The sequence below is a fragment of the Nerophis ophidion genome, linkage group LG08 (assembly GCF_033978795.1).
Source record: "Nerophis ophidion isolate RoL-2023_Sa linkage group LG08, RoL_Noph_v1.0, whole genome shotgun sequence".
Classification (NCBI taxonomy): Eukaryota; Metazoa; Chordata; class Actinopteri; order Syngnathiformes; family Syngnathidae; genus Nerophis; species Nerophis ophidion.
In genome coordinates this window covers 55,364,622-55,379,242 of record NC_084618.1, presented here as the reverse complement: position 1 = coordinate 55,379,242, position 14,621 = coordinate 55,364,622, and the positions used below count along the sequence as shown (strand labels likewise).

Here is a 14,621-nt window from a genome sequence, read left to right as displayed (position 1 = left end):
CCCCTTGTCTGAAGATAAACAACTTATGGGAAAATATGCACTCTTTCTGCAATTCAAACACGGTGGATGAAGAGGAAACACTGACGCTTTTGCATGCGACGTACAGCGTACATACCGCATGATATGAATGTAGTTTACGTTACCACTTATAAACATACAACAATCATTGTATATGGCTGATTTACTGGGACAAAAACTATTTAGAAGCACTAATATCGGATATTATCGAAGCGGTTATTATTGTTTACATCCAGATTAGCCATTTTTGAAAGCAACTCGGGGGTGGTGAAAATGACTTCCCAAGTCAGAAATCCGACATCAAGGAGCGTTCCAGTTTAAAGGCAAACTCCAAACTCAGAAATTCCGACTTCCCAGTACAAATGGAGCGCACAGAAAGTAAGCAGACATCTATTAAATGTCATTCATCTTCCCTCTGTTTATCTTGCAGACACCAGCTAGAGCCGACCAGAGACCCGGTCATCCTCAACGCCATGATGCACATCTGCAAGACCATGCATGATTCTGTCAAGTGAGGCACAATGCATTTACCACCGTCTACATTGCTGGTGTTCAAATGCGGCCCACGGGGTCATTTATTGGCCTGCAGCTCCTCTTTTTATTAACTGACCCGTGTCATTTTCAAAAACAAAAATAAATTAATTATAAATGAAGCATATTAACTCGACCATAACCTGCTTATGTCTTTTAAAAAAATCTTTATTACTGCACCATCTCCATGTTTGGCGACAAGTCACAAGTAAAAGAGCATGCAACATTTTTTTTTTGGTTATTTCGACAAAGACGATGAGTCAGCCTGTCCGATACAGGTTCCACAGTATTAGATATTACATTAATTAGCTTTGTCACCTATAACACATAGCTAAGAGGTTAAGGTTTTTTTTCAAATGGCTTAGCATATATTGACTAACAATGGGTTGAATTTGGCAAGCGAACAATATTTTGTTTGTGGCCACATTTTGGTCTTTAATATTTCTTATTATCATTATTATAATTACTATTGTTGGAGTGCTGAAGGGCTCCCACCCGAAACCAAACATTCCTGCCGCACATACACACACTAAGCATGTTTACTTGAACTAAAAAACTAATTATTGACTTAATTTAGTTGAAAATAGCTTTTTAAAACACATTTCAAAACTTTGATTAGCTTGTAATCTCGCCAAGATTTTGTCTTGAAAAATCTTTAATAAGAAGTTTTTTCTGAATATTTGATTCATGTAGGATTATTATTAGTGGGTAATAATTGGCATAAAAAATATTAAAATTATATTTAGAGATGTCCCGATCAATCGGTCACCACTCAGTAAGTAAGTCACATTTATTTGTATAGCATTTTTCACGGTATAGGACGATTTTCGTGAAAAGTATGTGATTGCGGTTGCCGATTAATGTCTTTTAAAACCCCAATCCCCTTTGGCGATCACTATTTTGTTCTAGTATTAGAGGTTAGCAGCTAATTTATAATTATCAGTACCTCTGCTAAGGTTTAAAGGGGAACTGCACTTTTTTTGGGAATTTTGCATAACGTTCGCAATCATTATGACAAAAGGTTTTGATTTTTGCATTCTAACATGTAAAAATCGACTTGTTGTAGGTAACTAGCAAAGCAGCCAATGAGAGCAATCAATTCTACTTCCAAATCACTTTAAAATGCATTCAAAAACTGTCTCCACTGCTTCATTTATGTTCCGTTAACTGTATAATAACCAAACTGCAGCGACATTGTTTTTGTAAGAGCAAACACTGAGAAACTCTTTTTTTAATGTCCTAACACAACGGCATAAAAGCAAGCTACGGAAAGAGATGAGCTAGCTTCTACGTCAGCACGTTTGAGTTTGTAATGCACAACACAATGTGATAAGACACATATCAGTACAGACTGAAAAACATGAACAATCTGTAAAGTATTAGCCCACATTTCATGTTTTGTTTGTACACAACTGAGCTAGCCAGAGAGCGTGTGTACGCATGTGCGTGTATCATGATTGATATCAAAATGTGACTAACTCAATGGACCTCATAGCGTTTGGTCCAGCTGGCCACGCTGACCTGACTCTCTCGGTTTCCATCTGCTCCAACGTCTTACCCTTCCTTTGTTCTCACTTCTATAAGTAGCAGTACACCACCCTCTGTATATTCAGCCTCAAAAAGATAAGATTGTGAATCCTCATTTGTCTTCTTTGTCTGTTACCAAGTCTGCCGTTAATAGAAAACACTTGCGTAGGTTTCCGGAAGTAGGAACACATTTGTTGCCAGAAGTCGAAAGTGTGTTACGATGGAAACAGAAATCAATGTGCAAAGAAAGTCTTTGTCGACAATGACAAAAATACGGTGAATTTTGAACATATTACATATTGTTATGAACATGTCTGTTACTACATTATATAGAGACTTGCAGCATGTATATATAATGTTGATGGAGGGTTTTTTAAGGTTACAACGGTGACTCTTATTAGTGGCATTTTCCAAGCGTTTTTTTATCATCTTGAAATCCTAAAAAAAAAAATACGTGTGTTCTCGTCCCTCATAATGATTGTGGACGATAGGCAAAATTCCCAGTGCAGCTTCCCCTGTCTTTAAAAACTTGCGACGCCTCTGTTTCAGACTTTAATCACGGTTCCTTGACTGCACCACAGTTTTGTGCTATGAGATACAGAAGTGCAAGCAACTTAAACATAACTTTGCCCTGTGCTAGTACAAATGGATTCATCCAATTTTTACTTTTTCTTCAAACACCTCATCCTGGTCCTGAAATGTTGGTGCTGTGTATGAATGCATAAATGTAAGCTTTGGTGATGTTATGACATCTGTGTTGTGTGAACACTTAAAGGCCTACTGAAATGACATTTTCTTATTTAAACGGGGATAGCAGGTCCATTCTATGTGTCATACTTGATCATTTCGCAATATTGCCATATTTTTGCTTAAAGGATTTAGTAGAGAACATCAACAATAAAGTTTGCAACTTTTGGTCACTAATAAAAAAGCCTTGCCTGTACCGAAAGTAGCAGACGATGTGCGCGTGACGTCACAGGTTGTAGGGCTCTTCACATCCTCACATTGTTTACAATCATAGCCAGCAGCAGATAGAGCGATTCGGACCGAGAAAGCGACAATTTCCCCATTAATTTGAGCGAGGATGAAAGATTTGTGGATGCGGAAATTTAGAATGAAGGACTAGGAAAAAAAGAAAAAAAAAAGGCGATTGCATTGGGAGCGATTCAGACGTTGTTAGACACATTTACTAGGATAATTCTGGAAAATCCCTTATCTGCTTATTGTGTTACTAGTGTTTTAGTGAGATTAAATAGTACCTGAAAGTCGGTGGGGTGTGGCCACGGGTGTGTTGACGCCAGAGTCTCTGAGGGAAGTCACGGCAGCTGCAGCAGGACGGAAGCTCCGCTGATGTCTCCGGGAAGAGGCGACTTATTACCACAATTTTCTCACCGAAAACTGCTGGTTGACATGTAGTCTGGATCCATGTTCGCTTGACCGCTCTGATCCATAGTAAAGCTTCATCTTTGGGAATTTTAAACAAGGAAACACCAGCTGTGTTTTTGTGGCTAAAGGCTAAAAGCTTCCCACCTCCATTTTTGTACTTCTCCATTATTAATTGAACAAATTGCAAAAGATTCGGCAACACAGATGTCCAAATTACTGTGTAATTATGCGATTAAAGCAGACTATTTATAGCTTGAATCGGGCTGGAAAATAATGTCCGCTACAACCGGTGACGTCAAACGCACGCGTCGTCATACGCATCATCATACCGCAACGTTATCAACACGACACTTAGCGGGAAAATTAAAATTGCAATTTAGTAAACTAAAAAGGCCATATTGGCATGTGTTGCAATGTTAATATTTCATCATTGATAGTTTATATATCAGACTGCGTGGTCGGTAGTAGTGGGTTTCAGTAGGCCTTTAAGTGTCTCATTCTTCGCTACCAAAAGGAATGCACACTTTTGCATGTTTGCAAGGGGGTTGTAGGTTGTGTTACACATTCCTAATTTGATTCTAACAAAGTAATTAATGAACTTTGAAAGCAAAATGTATTCTATAGCTGGCGTATTTAAAAATCATGTGTGCTCCTAGTGGTTGTCGCCCTAAACAACCACACAGTGGTATGCCATGGCTTACCTGTCCGATATGCTCATCTTTATGCACAAAATATATCAAAGTCCTGCTTCCTTCAGTTTTTCTGTATAATGTTGTGCATCCCTGGTCTTTATTTGCAGTGCTCTCACTCTTGAGGATGAAAAAAGATCCCTTTCTCTGCTGATCATCAGCTTTATGCGCTTGGTAAGGACACTCCTCTGTACCTTGTTATGCTTTTATGTGCTGAAGTCCCTCTGTTTACTTTAAACGAGGGATGACAAACATGCAACCCGCGAACAGGTTCAATCCGGCCCGCGAGATGAGTTTGCTAAGTGTAAAATTGAGCTGCATTTTTAAATGAAAGAAACTGCTGTTCTAAAAGTGTCCATAGCAATTCTGTCAGGCAAGCACATAGTTTATATTGGGGTAAGCAGGTATACCAAGCAAGAGGTACACGGTAAAGCGGGGCTACTACTCCTCCCCCACAACCCACCTACTCAGTGGCCTAGTGGGTAGAGTGTCCGCCCTGAGATCAGTAGGCCGTGAGTTCAAATCCCGCCTGAGTCATACCAAAGACTATAAAAATGGGACCCATTACCTCCCGGCACTCAGCATTACGGGTTGGAATTGGGGGTTAAATCACCATAAATGATTCCCAGGCGCGGCACAGCTGCTGCCCACTGATCCCCTCACCTCCAAGGAGGTGATCAAGGATGATGGGTCAAATGCAGAGAATCATTTCGCCCCACCTAGTGTGTATGTGACAATCATTGGTACTTTTACTTTAACTTTTAACTTTAAAACACAATTGGTAACCTCCCCTAAAAGGCTGGACGAGACACTGCACAATTGATATAGTTCTGTGAAAATGGTTTTCTTCTGTGTACATTTAAAGAAAGTAAACAATGGAAATGACAAATGAGGTAGTTGATACATAGAAGGGTTTTTATTTTTGTTTATTTATTTTTTTGTTCAATCAAGGATGGGCTGTAATTTAAAGTCCAATTGCTTTGTAGAAAAACCGAGATTAAGTGTAATTTCATTGTGTTCTTAAAATGTGTTTTTGAAACTGCACCTGTTTTTCCTCATAATTTTTACTAACTTTAAGTGATTTGTCAAGAGGATTATTTGTGATATGTACATTTTCAGAATATCCTTGTTCTATTTTAGACTTTGACTTTAGACTTCCTTTTTATTGTCATTCAAATTTGAACTTTACAGCACAGATATTTTGGGCCAAAGTAAAACCAAGAAAACAATCTGAAGTTGACATTGTAGTATTTTTAAGTTATTATGCCATGATTTTACCCATCCGGCCCGTGCGGGAGTAGATTTTCCTCCATGTGGCCCCAGACCTAAAATCTCCTGTCCAAAGGCAAAGCCCACTAACTCACTTCTAGCTGATTTTGAGAAAACAAAGCAAAACCAATCTATCTTGATGCTGTCTTACAAAGTCATCAAACGTATAGATGTTTTCTTGAGCTTTCATTTTCTTGCCGATTGAGCCATGGATTGAATCTGCTCTCATGAACGTGTGCCCTTCCTCCAGATATTTTATCACAATCTCGGGTGGGCCCCATTCTGCGTTTGCACATTGGGCAAGAGCCGTGTACAGCGTCCAGTTTTTATTTTGACCTCCACAGTTATCTGCCCAAAAGAGTATGCAAGGGGAAGAATCAAGAACAATACATTTAATGAATGTGCTTGCAACGTCCTGGGCCAATCTTCCAAATATCCCCTCGTGCCATAATATCACATAATCAGGTTGACCGTCAGCCCCCATTCGTGCAAATGTCTCATTAAAGACAAAAAGGCGACTGACAAAGAAGCTTCGATTGGTCCCTTGAGATACTAGGTTTTTCTGTTGTATCTACGCGGTTATGTGGTAGTTGCTAGGTCCTGCCATGCGCGTAACAGCTTACTTACGGAACAAATTACAATATTGCATACACTAATGTAAAGCATCTCACCTAGGAACTCCAAAATTATTATCAGCTCAGTTTTGACCAAAATTGAGTTACTGGGTTTTTGCCTTTGGACGGGAGAAATGAGTTTGACACCCCTGCTTTAATCCATAGCTAACAGATGATGATGTTTAGGTTTGTGTTTCCCTTCACCTTATGTCTTCTCTCCCTGTCTGTCATGTTTTCAGGTGTCCTTCGGCCGTGACTTTGAGCAGCAGTTGAGTTTCTGTGTGGAGGCCAGAGCAACATTCTGTAACCTGGAACCAGTGCTGGTGCAGCTCATTCACGTCAGTATCAAGTTCGCCTCGTCGCTGGTGTCGGTTTTAGTGTAGAGTACACGCCCTCACTCGCCGCGTGTCGCCATAATCAGACGGTGAACCAGCTGGCCATGGAGACCAGGAGGGTGATGAGGGGCAGCCACTCCCGCAAAACAGCCGCATTCGTCCGGGTGAGTCCAGTTAAACATTCCACACGTTTGTTCCAGTGCGCCATAGTGACAAGCAACATTTTCTCTTCTCCCTCAGGCGTGTGCTGCCTACACTTTTATTACCATCCCGTCACTCAGCAGCATCTTTAGTCGCCTTAACCTTTATCTGCTGTCTGGTCAGGTAGCGTTGGCCAACCAATGTCTTTCCCAGGGTGAGCACCTTCTCAAAGTTATCGGCATGAATAGTTGAAGGTTTTGTTTAGGGTGATACCGACATATGGGGCCTTGATACCGATATTAATATGACGCGATATCAGCACAGTAATAGCACATACTTTTATTATTTTGTCGTGTGAAATTTTAGACAAGGCTTGATGAAGTGAAACTACTTAAAATGGAGAACAACAGTAGGTTTTAAAAACACTAACCATATGCTGTCTTAAATTTAAGTGTGTTTTTGCGATGAGATTTAAGCAATATCCAGCTATAATTTGATACTTGTTAATATTGACAAATGTGCTATTTTAGACCGCAACAGTGTTCAATTAAGGACACTTACTACATATGTCTAATAGGGCTGGACGATTATGGCAAAAATAGTAATCACAACTATTTTGATTGATATTGTTATCACGATTATTTGTTAATCTGAAAACATGAATAATTGCATCAACATGAGTATTTATTGTACCACTAGATCTCAACTTGGATGTAAATTAGTAAGGAATAAAACACAACAAGTAAAATAATAATAATAGTAATAACAATACATTCAAATAACAATACACACTCGTGAGAAACCTTTCACGTGTTTATCTGAAACACAAAAGCTTTTGTGACAATCAAACCTTGTAGCACGCATGAGAAAACACCCAGGAGAGAAAGTGTTGAGTTGCAGTGTGTGTGGTGAAAGATTCTCTTCTAAGTACCAGTGTAAGAAACACAAGTGTGCTGGTGAGAACAGCAGCAGCAAATGAAACTGCAGGATTTGAAATAAACTGTCAAGACCTTCTAACAACATCAGCACATATAACATGTGTGACGTTGTTGTGTAACAAACTTTTTAAACTGCTTCTACATTTTTAGCCGAGATATTTTATTACAGTATTTTTTTCAGTCAAGCACATGCATTAATGCAATATTGTGTACTTTTGTTAAAAAATGAACAGAAAAATTTGACTGATTTGTGCAGCCCTTTGAGACACTAGTGATTTAGGGCTATATAAATGAACATCGATCGAATAGCAATATAAAAAAAATCTGTTTTGTTTTTAATTTTATTTTCTACCTTTTACACTCATTTTACCACCAGAAAATGTGTGCTTTTTGTGTCAAATATAATTTCATACACTTTTTGTTAATTTAATGCCAAAATCCTCACATTTTTGGTGTGATACATTGACCTGTATTTTAGGTCAAAATAATACATCTGAAAATGTATCAGTCAGTGCTTTAAGTGCATTATGCTGGTGTAAGGTACTTTTTTCAAACCTTTATTTTGTTAGCACAGTCAGACCGGATGTGGCGCGCCGCGCTATTATGATGAAGGGGGACGGGTGTTAAGTTAAAGTTAAAGTACCAATGATTGTCACACACACCCTAGGTGTGGTGAAATTTGTCCTCTGCGTTTGACCCATCTCCTTATTCACCCCCGGGAGAGGAGGGGAGCAGTGAGCAGCAGCGGTGCCACATCCGAGAATAATTTTTGGTGATTTAACCCCCAATTCCAACCCTTGATGCTGAGTGTCAAGCGGGGAGGTAATGGGTCCCATTTTTACAGTCTTTGGTATGACTTTGGTGCTGTGCTGTTGTTCAGGTTGGCGAGTAAAGAGGCAACTTGAGGCTCTTAAAAAAAATAAGAGCGAGCCTCTCAAGTTGCAGCCACTGTTAGATCATCGTTGTTGCATCCATGATGTCGTTCATAACAACACAAGCATATGAGATGTATTGTGGGTGTATGGATTGTTGTTGCTAGCTTGAACTTTGTAGTTTAGTCGCCGTTTCAAATGACCGTCTCAACATTAGCATGTTTTATCAGCTGGTCGAGTGTGTCGTTGAAAAATTTGCGCTAAAAGGCACATTATTTCCCCCCCCCCCAAAATTGTTGTTCTCCTCACAATGACAACATTTCCCTTACATTTATGTCTATTTCCCTGATATTAATTTGCATCTATCAGCAGATCCCATTTTATTGGTCAATTATGTGACTCCATCTGCGGTTACATGTGCGTGGAAATCATGCCTTACTTTTTTGTTGAGTTTAGTAATCATTGATTAGGCATACTAGCTTGGTGACCAATAAAAATCTCTCCTCATCTGTTTCTCAGTTACATGATCAGGAATTTGCGATTTGTTTTTTACGATTATTATAGTTTCATAAGCGGTAGAAAATGGATGGATGGATAGTTTCATAATTGTGAGAAGCCATAATCGAAATAAAAAATGTATTAACTGTCCAGCCCGAATGTCTTGCTTCCGTGCTATTGTGTGCATAGCTGTTGTGTAGCTGCTAAATCCTAGTAGCCCGCGTATAGCCTAGGATGTTCGCCTTTTGTACAAAACCCAAAACCAGTGAAGTTGGCACGTTGTGTAATTCGTAAAAAAAAACAGAATACAATGGTTTGCAAATCCTTTTCAACTTTTATTCAATGGAATACACTGCAAATACAATCCTGGACCACCTCAAGGCCCTTGGTCAAACTGAGAAACATTTTTTTTTGCAAATAATCATTAACTTAGAATTTAATGGCAGCAACACATTGCAAAAAAGTTTGCACAGGGGCATTTTTACCACTGTGTTACATGGCCTTTTCTTTTGAACAACACTCACAGTAAATGTTTGGGAACCGAGGAGACACATTTTTTAAGCTTTTCAGGTGGAATTCTTTCCCATTCTTGCTTGATGTACAGCTTAAGTTGTTCAACAGTTTGGAGTCTCCGTTGTGGTATTTTAGGCGTCATATTGCGCCACACATTTTCAATGGGAGACAGGTCTGGACTATAGGCAGGCCAGGCTAGTACCCGCACTCTTTTACTATGAAGCCACGCTGTTGTGACACGTGGCTTGGCATTGTCTTGCTACAATAAGCAGTGGCGTCCATGATAAGTTGCTTGGATGGTAACATATGTTGCTCCAAAACCTGTATGTACCTTTCAGAATTAATGGTGCCTTTACAGATGTGTAAGTTACCCATGCCTTGGGCACTAATACACCCCCATGCTATCACAGATGCTGGCTTTTGAACTTTGCGCCTAGTACAATCCGGATGGTTCTTTTCCTCTTTGTTCCAGAGGACACGATGTACGTACAGTTTCCAAAAACAATTTCAAATGTGGACGCGTCAGATCACAGAACACTTTGCATCAGTCCATCTTAGATGAGTTTGGGCCCAGCTAAGCTGGCGGCGTTTCTGGGTGTTGTTGATAAATGGCTTTGGCTTTGCATAGTACAGTTTTAACTTGCACTTACAGATGTAGTGAAAAACTGTAGTTACTGACAGTGGTTTTCTGAAGTGTTCCTGAGCCCATGTGGTGATTATCCTTTACACACTGATTCAATGTTGGTTTTCAGCCTTGCTGCTTTTGTGTGGGATTTCTCTAGATTCTCTGAACCTTTTAATGATATTACGGACCGTAGATGGTGAAATCCCTAAATACCTTGCAATACCTGGTTGAGAAATGTTGTTGTTAAACCATTTTTATACACATTTGTTCACAAAGTGGTGACCCTCGCCCCATCCTTGTTTGTGAATGACTGAGCATTTCATGGAAGCTGCTTTTATACCCAATCATCGCCCTCACCTGTTCCCATTTAGCCTGTTCACCTGTGGGATGTTCCAAATAAGGAATCAATAAACTACTATCTATCTATCTATCTATCTATCTAAGTGTTTGATGAGCATTCCCCAACTTTCTCAGCCTTTTTTGCGCTTTTGCCAGCTTTTATGAAACATGTTGCAGGCATGAAATTCCAACCGAGCTAATATTTGCAAAAAATAAAGTACTCCAGTTCCAACGTTAAGTGTCTTGTCTTTGCAGTCTATTCAATGGAAAATAGGTTGAAACGGATGTGCAAATGATTGTATTCTGTTTTTATTTACGATTTACTCAACATGCCAACTTCACTGGTTTTGGAAATGACTTCACTGAAATACAAGCAAAGATCAAAGGTGTGTGTTTATTGGACAACATTTAGACTTTAACTTGCTCTCCACCTTTGCACAAGTCAACACGCTGCAGGACTGCTTGTATCGGAACTTATATCAGACATTTTAGATGCAAGCCGATATCAGCCGATCCTTTTTTTTTGCTTCTATCAGTCAATTTCAGATCGGTACACCCCTGATTGTGTTAGAAACGTAACTCTCAATAGGCCGCAACCTCGTACATAGGAGTAAAGTCTAGTTCACACTGCATTAAAATGGCTGTCTTCACCTGCAGCGGATGCCTTCTTAAAGGCGGCGGTCAGTCTTCTTCCAGAGGTCCCACGCTCCATCAGTGTGGAGGGGAAGCTTCGCTCCGCTGAGACTTTTATGCTCGACTTCGTCAACAACTTCCTCTCAACCCTTCTTGTTGTCCCGGTAACCACTCTCGTCAAAACGATTAACGGAAATGGCTCTCAAATATGAAATTTAATCAACCTCCGTTCTTGCTTCCAGGATCACCCGGAGCACGGCGTGCTCTATTTGGTCCGCGGCCTGCTCAACATGGTGCAGGATTACACCTGGGAGGACAACAGCGACGCTAAAGTGCGGGTCTACATCGGCGCCCTGCCCCTGCTGGCCGCCATGAGTCAAGAAAATTATCTCTACACCATTCCAAAAAGTAAACACACACTACTACTAGTTATAGCTTAATTAATGATGACTTTTGTCTTGGTTTTTCTTGCATCCTTTCAGTGGAGTCCAATGAGAGTCTTTATGGAGGGGACCCGAAGTTCCTGTCAGAAATCAACAAGCTTTGTGAGACCTTGATTGGGCAAATCCTGGACCACCTCAAGGCCCTTGGTCGAGAAGAGGTGAGTTTAAATTGAAACTGTTATTTAGCCACCATTTTGGATAAATAGGTCAGCGTTACTCTATTATCTGGAACAAAACCTGCATTGACAGTTGTTTTTGTTCCATTTCTTTGCATCGCAGCAGAGCACGCGCCGCCAAGGCGGTCTTGCCTTCTCCCTCTTTGGCGTCCTGCTCTCACACGGCGACCTGAGGAACAACAAGCTGAGCCAGCTGGCCGTCAACCTGTGGAACCTCAGCCACAAGCACGGATACTGTGACACACGTACTTCTGTGAGTTTTTTTATTTTTATTTTTCACATCCCTTTATTTTTATTGCACATTTTTCTGGTACAAAACGTATCACAGCGGATGATTTATTTTAAGTTCCGTATTTTTCGGACTATAAGTCGCAGTTTTTTTTATAGTTTGGCCGGGGGTGCAACATATACTCCGGAGCGACTTATGTGTGAAATTATTAACACATTACCGTAAAATATCAAATAATATTATTTATCTCATTCGCGGAAGAGACGAAGAAAATGTCAGCAATCATCACACACACATCAACCAATAAGAATTTGGCAGGGGAGGGTCATGGCAGAAGTGCATTGTGGGTCATGGAATGCAAACTGCTATATGCTACTGCCGTAGCTATTAAAATGGCTCATTTCAACGTTGGCGGTAAATTATTAAAAACTGAAAAGAGCGGTACAAAAATGGCACCGAAAAGGAAATCATAGTCTAAGACAATATATATCACAGTAACTTTGGTATGATACAGTTTTTCTTTTAGCTATCATAATCAGCAAATCCACAGGGGCAATTATTTGGCAAGCCGTCCCCTACACACTGTATACAATAGGGTGGGCATATATTTCGCTCTTAAGGCGCTAAATATATGCCCCGACATGCTTGGGCACTTATTACGCAGCAAGCACTTATTTCGCTTGACTGCGGGTCATGGGATGCTAACTGCTATATGCTACTGCCGTAGCTATTAAAATGGATCATTTCAACGTTGGCAGTAAATTATTAAAAACTGAGAAGGGCGGTACAAAAATGGCACCGAAAAGGAAATCATGTATTGCAGATTACAAGCTGGACGTAGTGAAATATGCTGCAGAAAACGACAAAAGGAAGCGGCGCATACCTTTAGAGTTGGCAAAGTTGTTTGGAAGCGGCATCGAGGAAGATTTCATCGGATTTAGCAATTAGGAGTGACAGATTGACAAACGTATAGCATGTTCTATATGTTATAGTTATTTGAATGACTCTTACCATAATATGTTACGTTAACATACCAGGCACCTTCTCAGTTGGTTATTTATGCGTCATATAACGTACACTTATTCAGCCTTTTGTTCACTATTCTATATTTATTCTAAATTGCCTTTCAAATGTCTATTCTTGGGGTTGGATTTTATCAAATAAATTTCCTCCAAAAATGCGACTTATACTCCAGTATGTTTTTTTCCTTCTTTATTATGCATTTTCGGCCGGTGCGACGTATACTCCGGAGCGTTTAATAATCTGAAAAATACAGTATTTGTTCAGTAATGATAAATGAAGAGTAAAGCTGTTTGTCTGTCATGTGGGCAGTAAAGTCCCAGTTAAATATAACACATTAAGAAAATATACATTAGATGTGCAGTACAGGCCAAAAGTTTGGACACACCTTCTAGTTGCATGGGTTTTCTTAACTTTCATGACTATTTACATTTTACATTGTCCCTGAAGGCATCAAAACTATGAACACATGTGGAGTTATGTACTTAACAAAAAAATGTGAAATAACTGAAAACATGTTTTATATTCTAGTTTGTTCAAAATAGCCACCCTTTGCTCTGATTACTGTTTCGCACAGTCTTGGCATTCTCTCAATGAGCTTAAAGAGGTCACCTGAAAGGGTTTTCACTTCACAGGTGTCATAGTTTTGATGCCTTCAGTGACAACCTATAATGTAAATAGTCATGAAAATGCATTGAAATTAGAACATGTGTCCGAAAGTTTGGCCTGTACTAATGTACATTTCTTACTTAGCCCTAAATGTGGCAGTGTAATTGTACAAATTATTAAACTTTTTTAGAATTCTTTTTTGATGGTTTGTTATTCTCAATGGCTTTCTTTTTGTTGTATTTCTTGTATAATTGTACATTACAATAATTGAAGAAGACAGTGTATCAGTGTTGGCATGTGCTAAAAAGAAAACAGTTGTGCAAATACTACAACATGCACATTTATATTATTTAGGAGCGATAACAATGTATGTAGGGACGGCGTGGCGCAATGGGAGAGTGGCCGTGCGCAACCCGAGGGTCCCACCTAGTACCAACTTCGACACGTCCGTTGTGTCCTGAGCAAGACACTTCACCCTTGCTCCTGATGGGTGCTGGTTGGCGCCTTGCATGGCAGCTCCCTCCATCAGTGTGTGAATGTGTGTGTGAATGGGTAAATGTGGAAGTAGTGTCAAAGCGCTTTGAGTACCTTGAAGGTAGAAAAGCGCTATACAAGTACAACCCATTTACCATTTATTTGAACAGCTTTTATCTGAAGAGATCCAGGTTTGATTAAGCACCCACTTCCCCACTTTTTTTTAACCTGCAATTTTAGATCAGGGGTCTCAAACTCAATTTAGAATAACGTTTTAACCAAATTACTTAAATTTGTTTTTAGTACATCTACCAGCAGCTATAGTGACCCTGGGCTATAATAGGCCTTAAATGTAAAATGTTAAATGTAAAACTGGTATATTTTGACAGTTTGGTTCTGCTTGCGCAACTGTAGTTATGATATCAATGTTTGTTTCAATGTATTTGTTGTATTTTTACTCTCCCACCACAGGGTGTGTGGGTCACAAAAACATTAAACAATGAAGTTTACTAGCGGGCCACAAAGTTTGAGACCCCTGTTTTAGATTGAATATATCTCTAAATAGTATAGAATAGAAAGTACTTAATTGATCCCTGGGGGAAATTCTGCACCAGTTCGCTTGAGAAGAAAATATAAAGAGAAGTGCTTTTTTTGTGTGTGCACATATTTACTGCATTCTCGTTTTACTAAACAGAATTTAAACACCATTTTTAAGAAGCATCTTCAGACTGCTAACTCGCTT

At 39.6% G+C, this 14,621-nt stretch overlaps 1 protein-coding gene across 2 annotated transcripts in view; it reads left to right on the top strand.

Moving 5' to 3' along the window:
* Positions 1-14,621, top strand: part of vps35l (VPS35 endosomal protein sorting factor like) — a 33,277-nt gene that overhangs the window by 17,328 nt on the left and 1,328 nt on the right. The window contains exons 21-29 of one of the 2 annotated variants that reach the window (XM_061909001.1): positions 449-529; positions 4,262-4,325; positions 6,274-6,372; positions 6,456-6,533; positions 6,610-6,724; positions 10,953-11,092; positions 11,171-11,336; positions 11,411-11,529; positions 11,654-11,800. In XM_061909001.1, the coding sequence (XP_061764985.1) occupies positions 449-529; positions 4,262-4,325; positions 6,274-6,372; positions 6,456-6,533; positions 6,610-6,724; positions 10,953-11,092; positions 11,171-11,336; positions 11,411-11,529; positions 11,654-11,800 (1,009 nt within the window). Of the gene's footprint in view, positions 1-448; positions 530-4,261; positions 4,326-6,273; positions 6,373-6,455; positions 6,534-6,609; positions 6,725-10,952; positions 11,093-11,170; positions 11,337-11,410; positions 11,530-11,650; positions 11,801-14,621 lie in introns of both variants that reach the window. The other variant, XM_061909000.1, reaches the window with a different exon arrangement.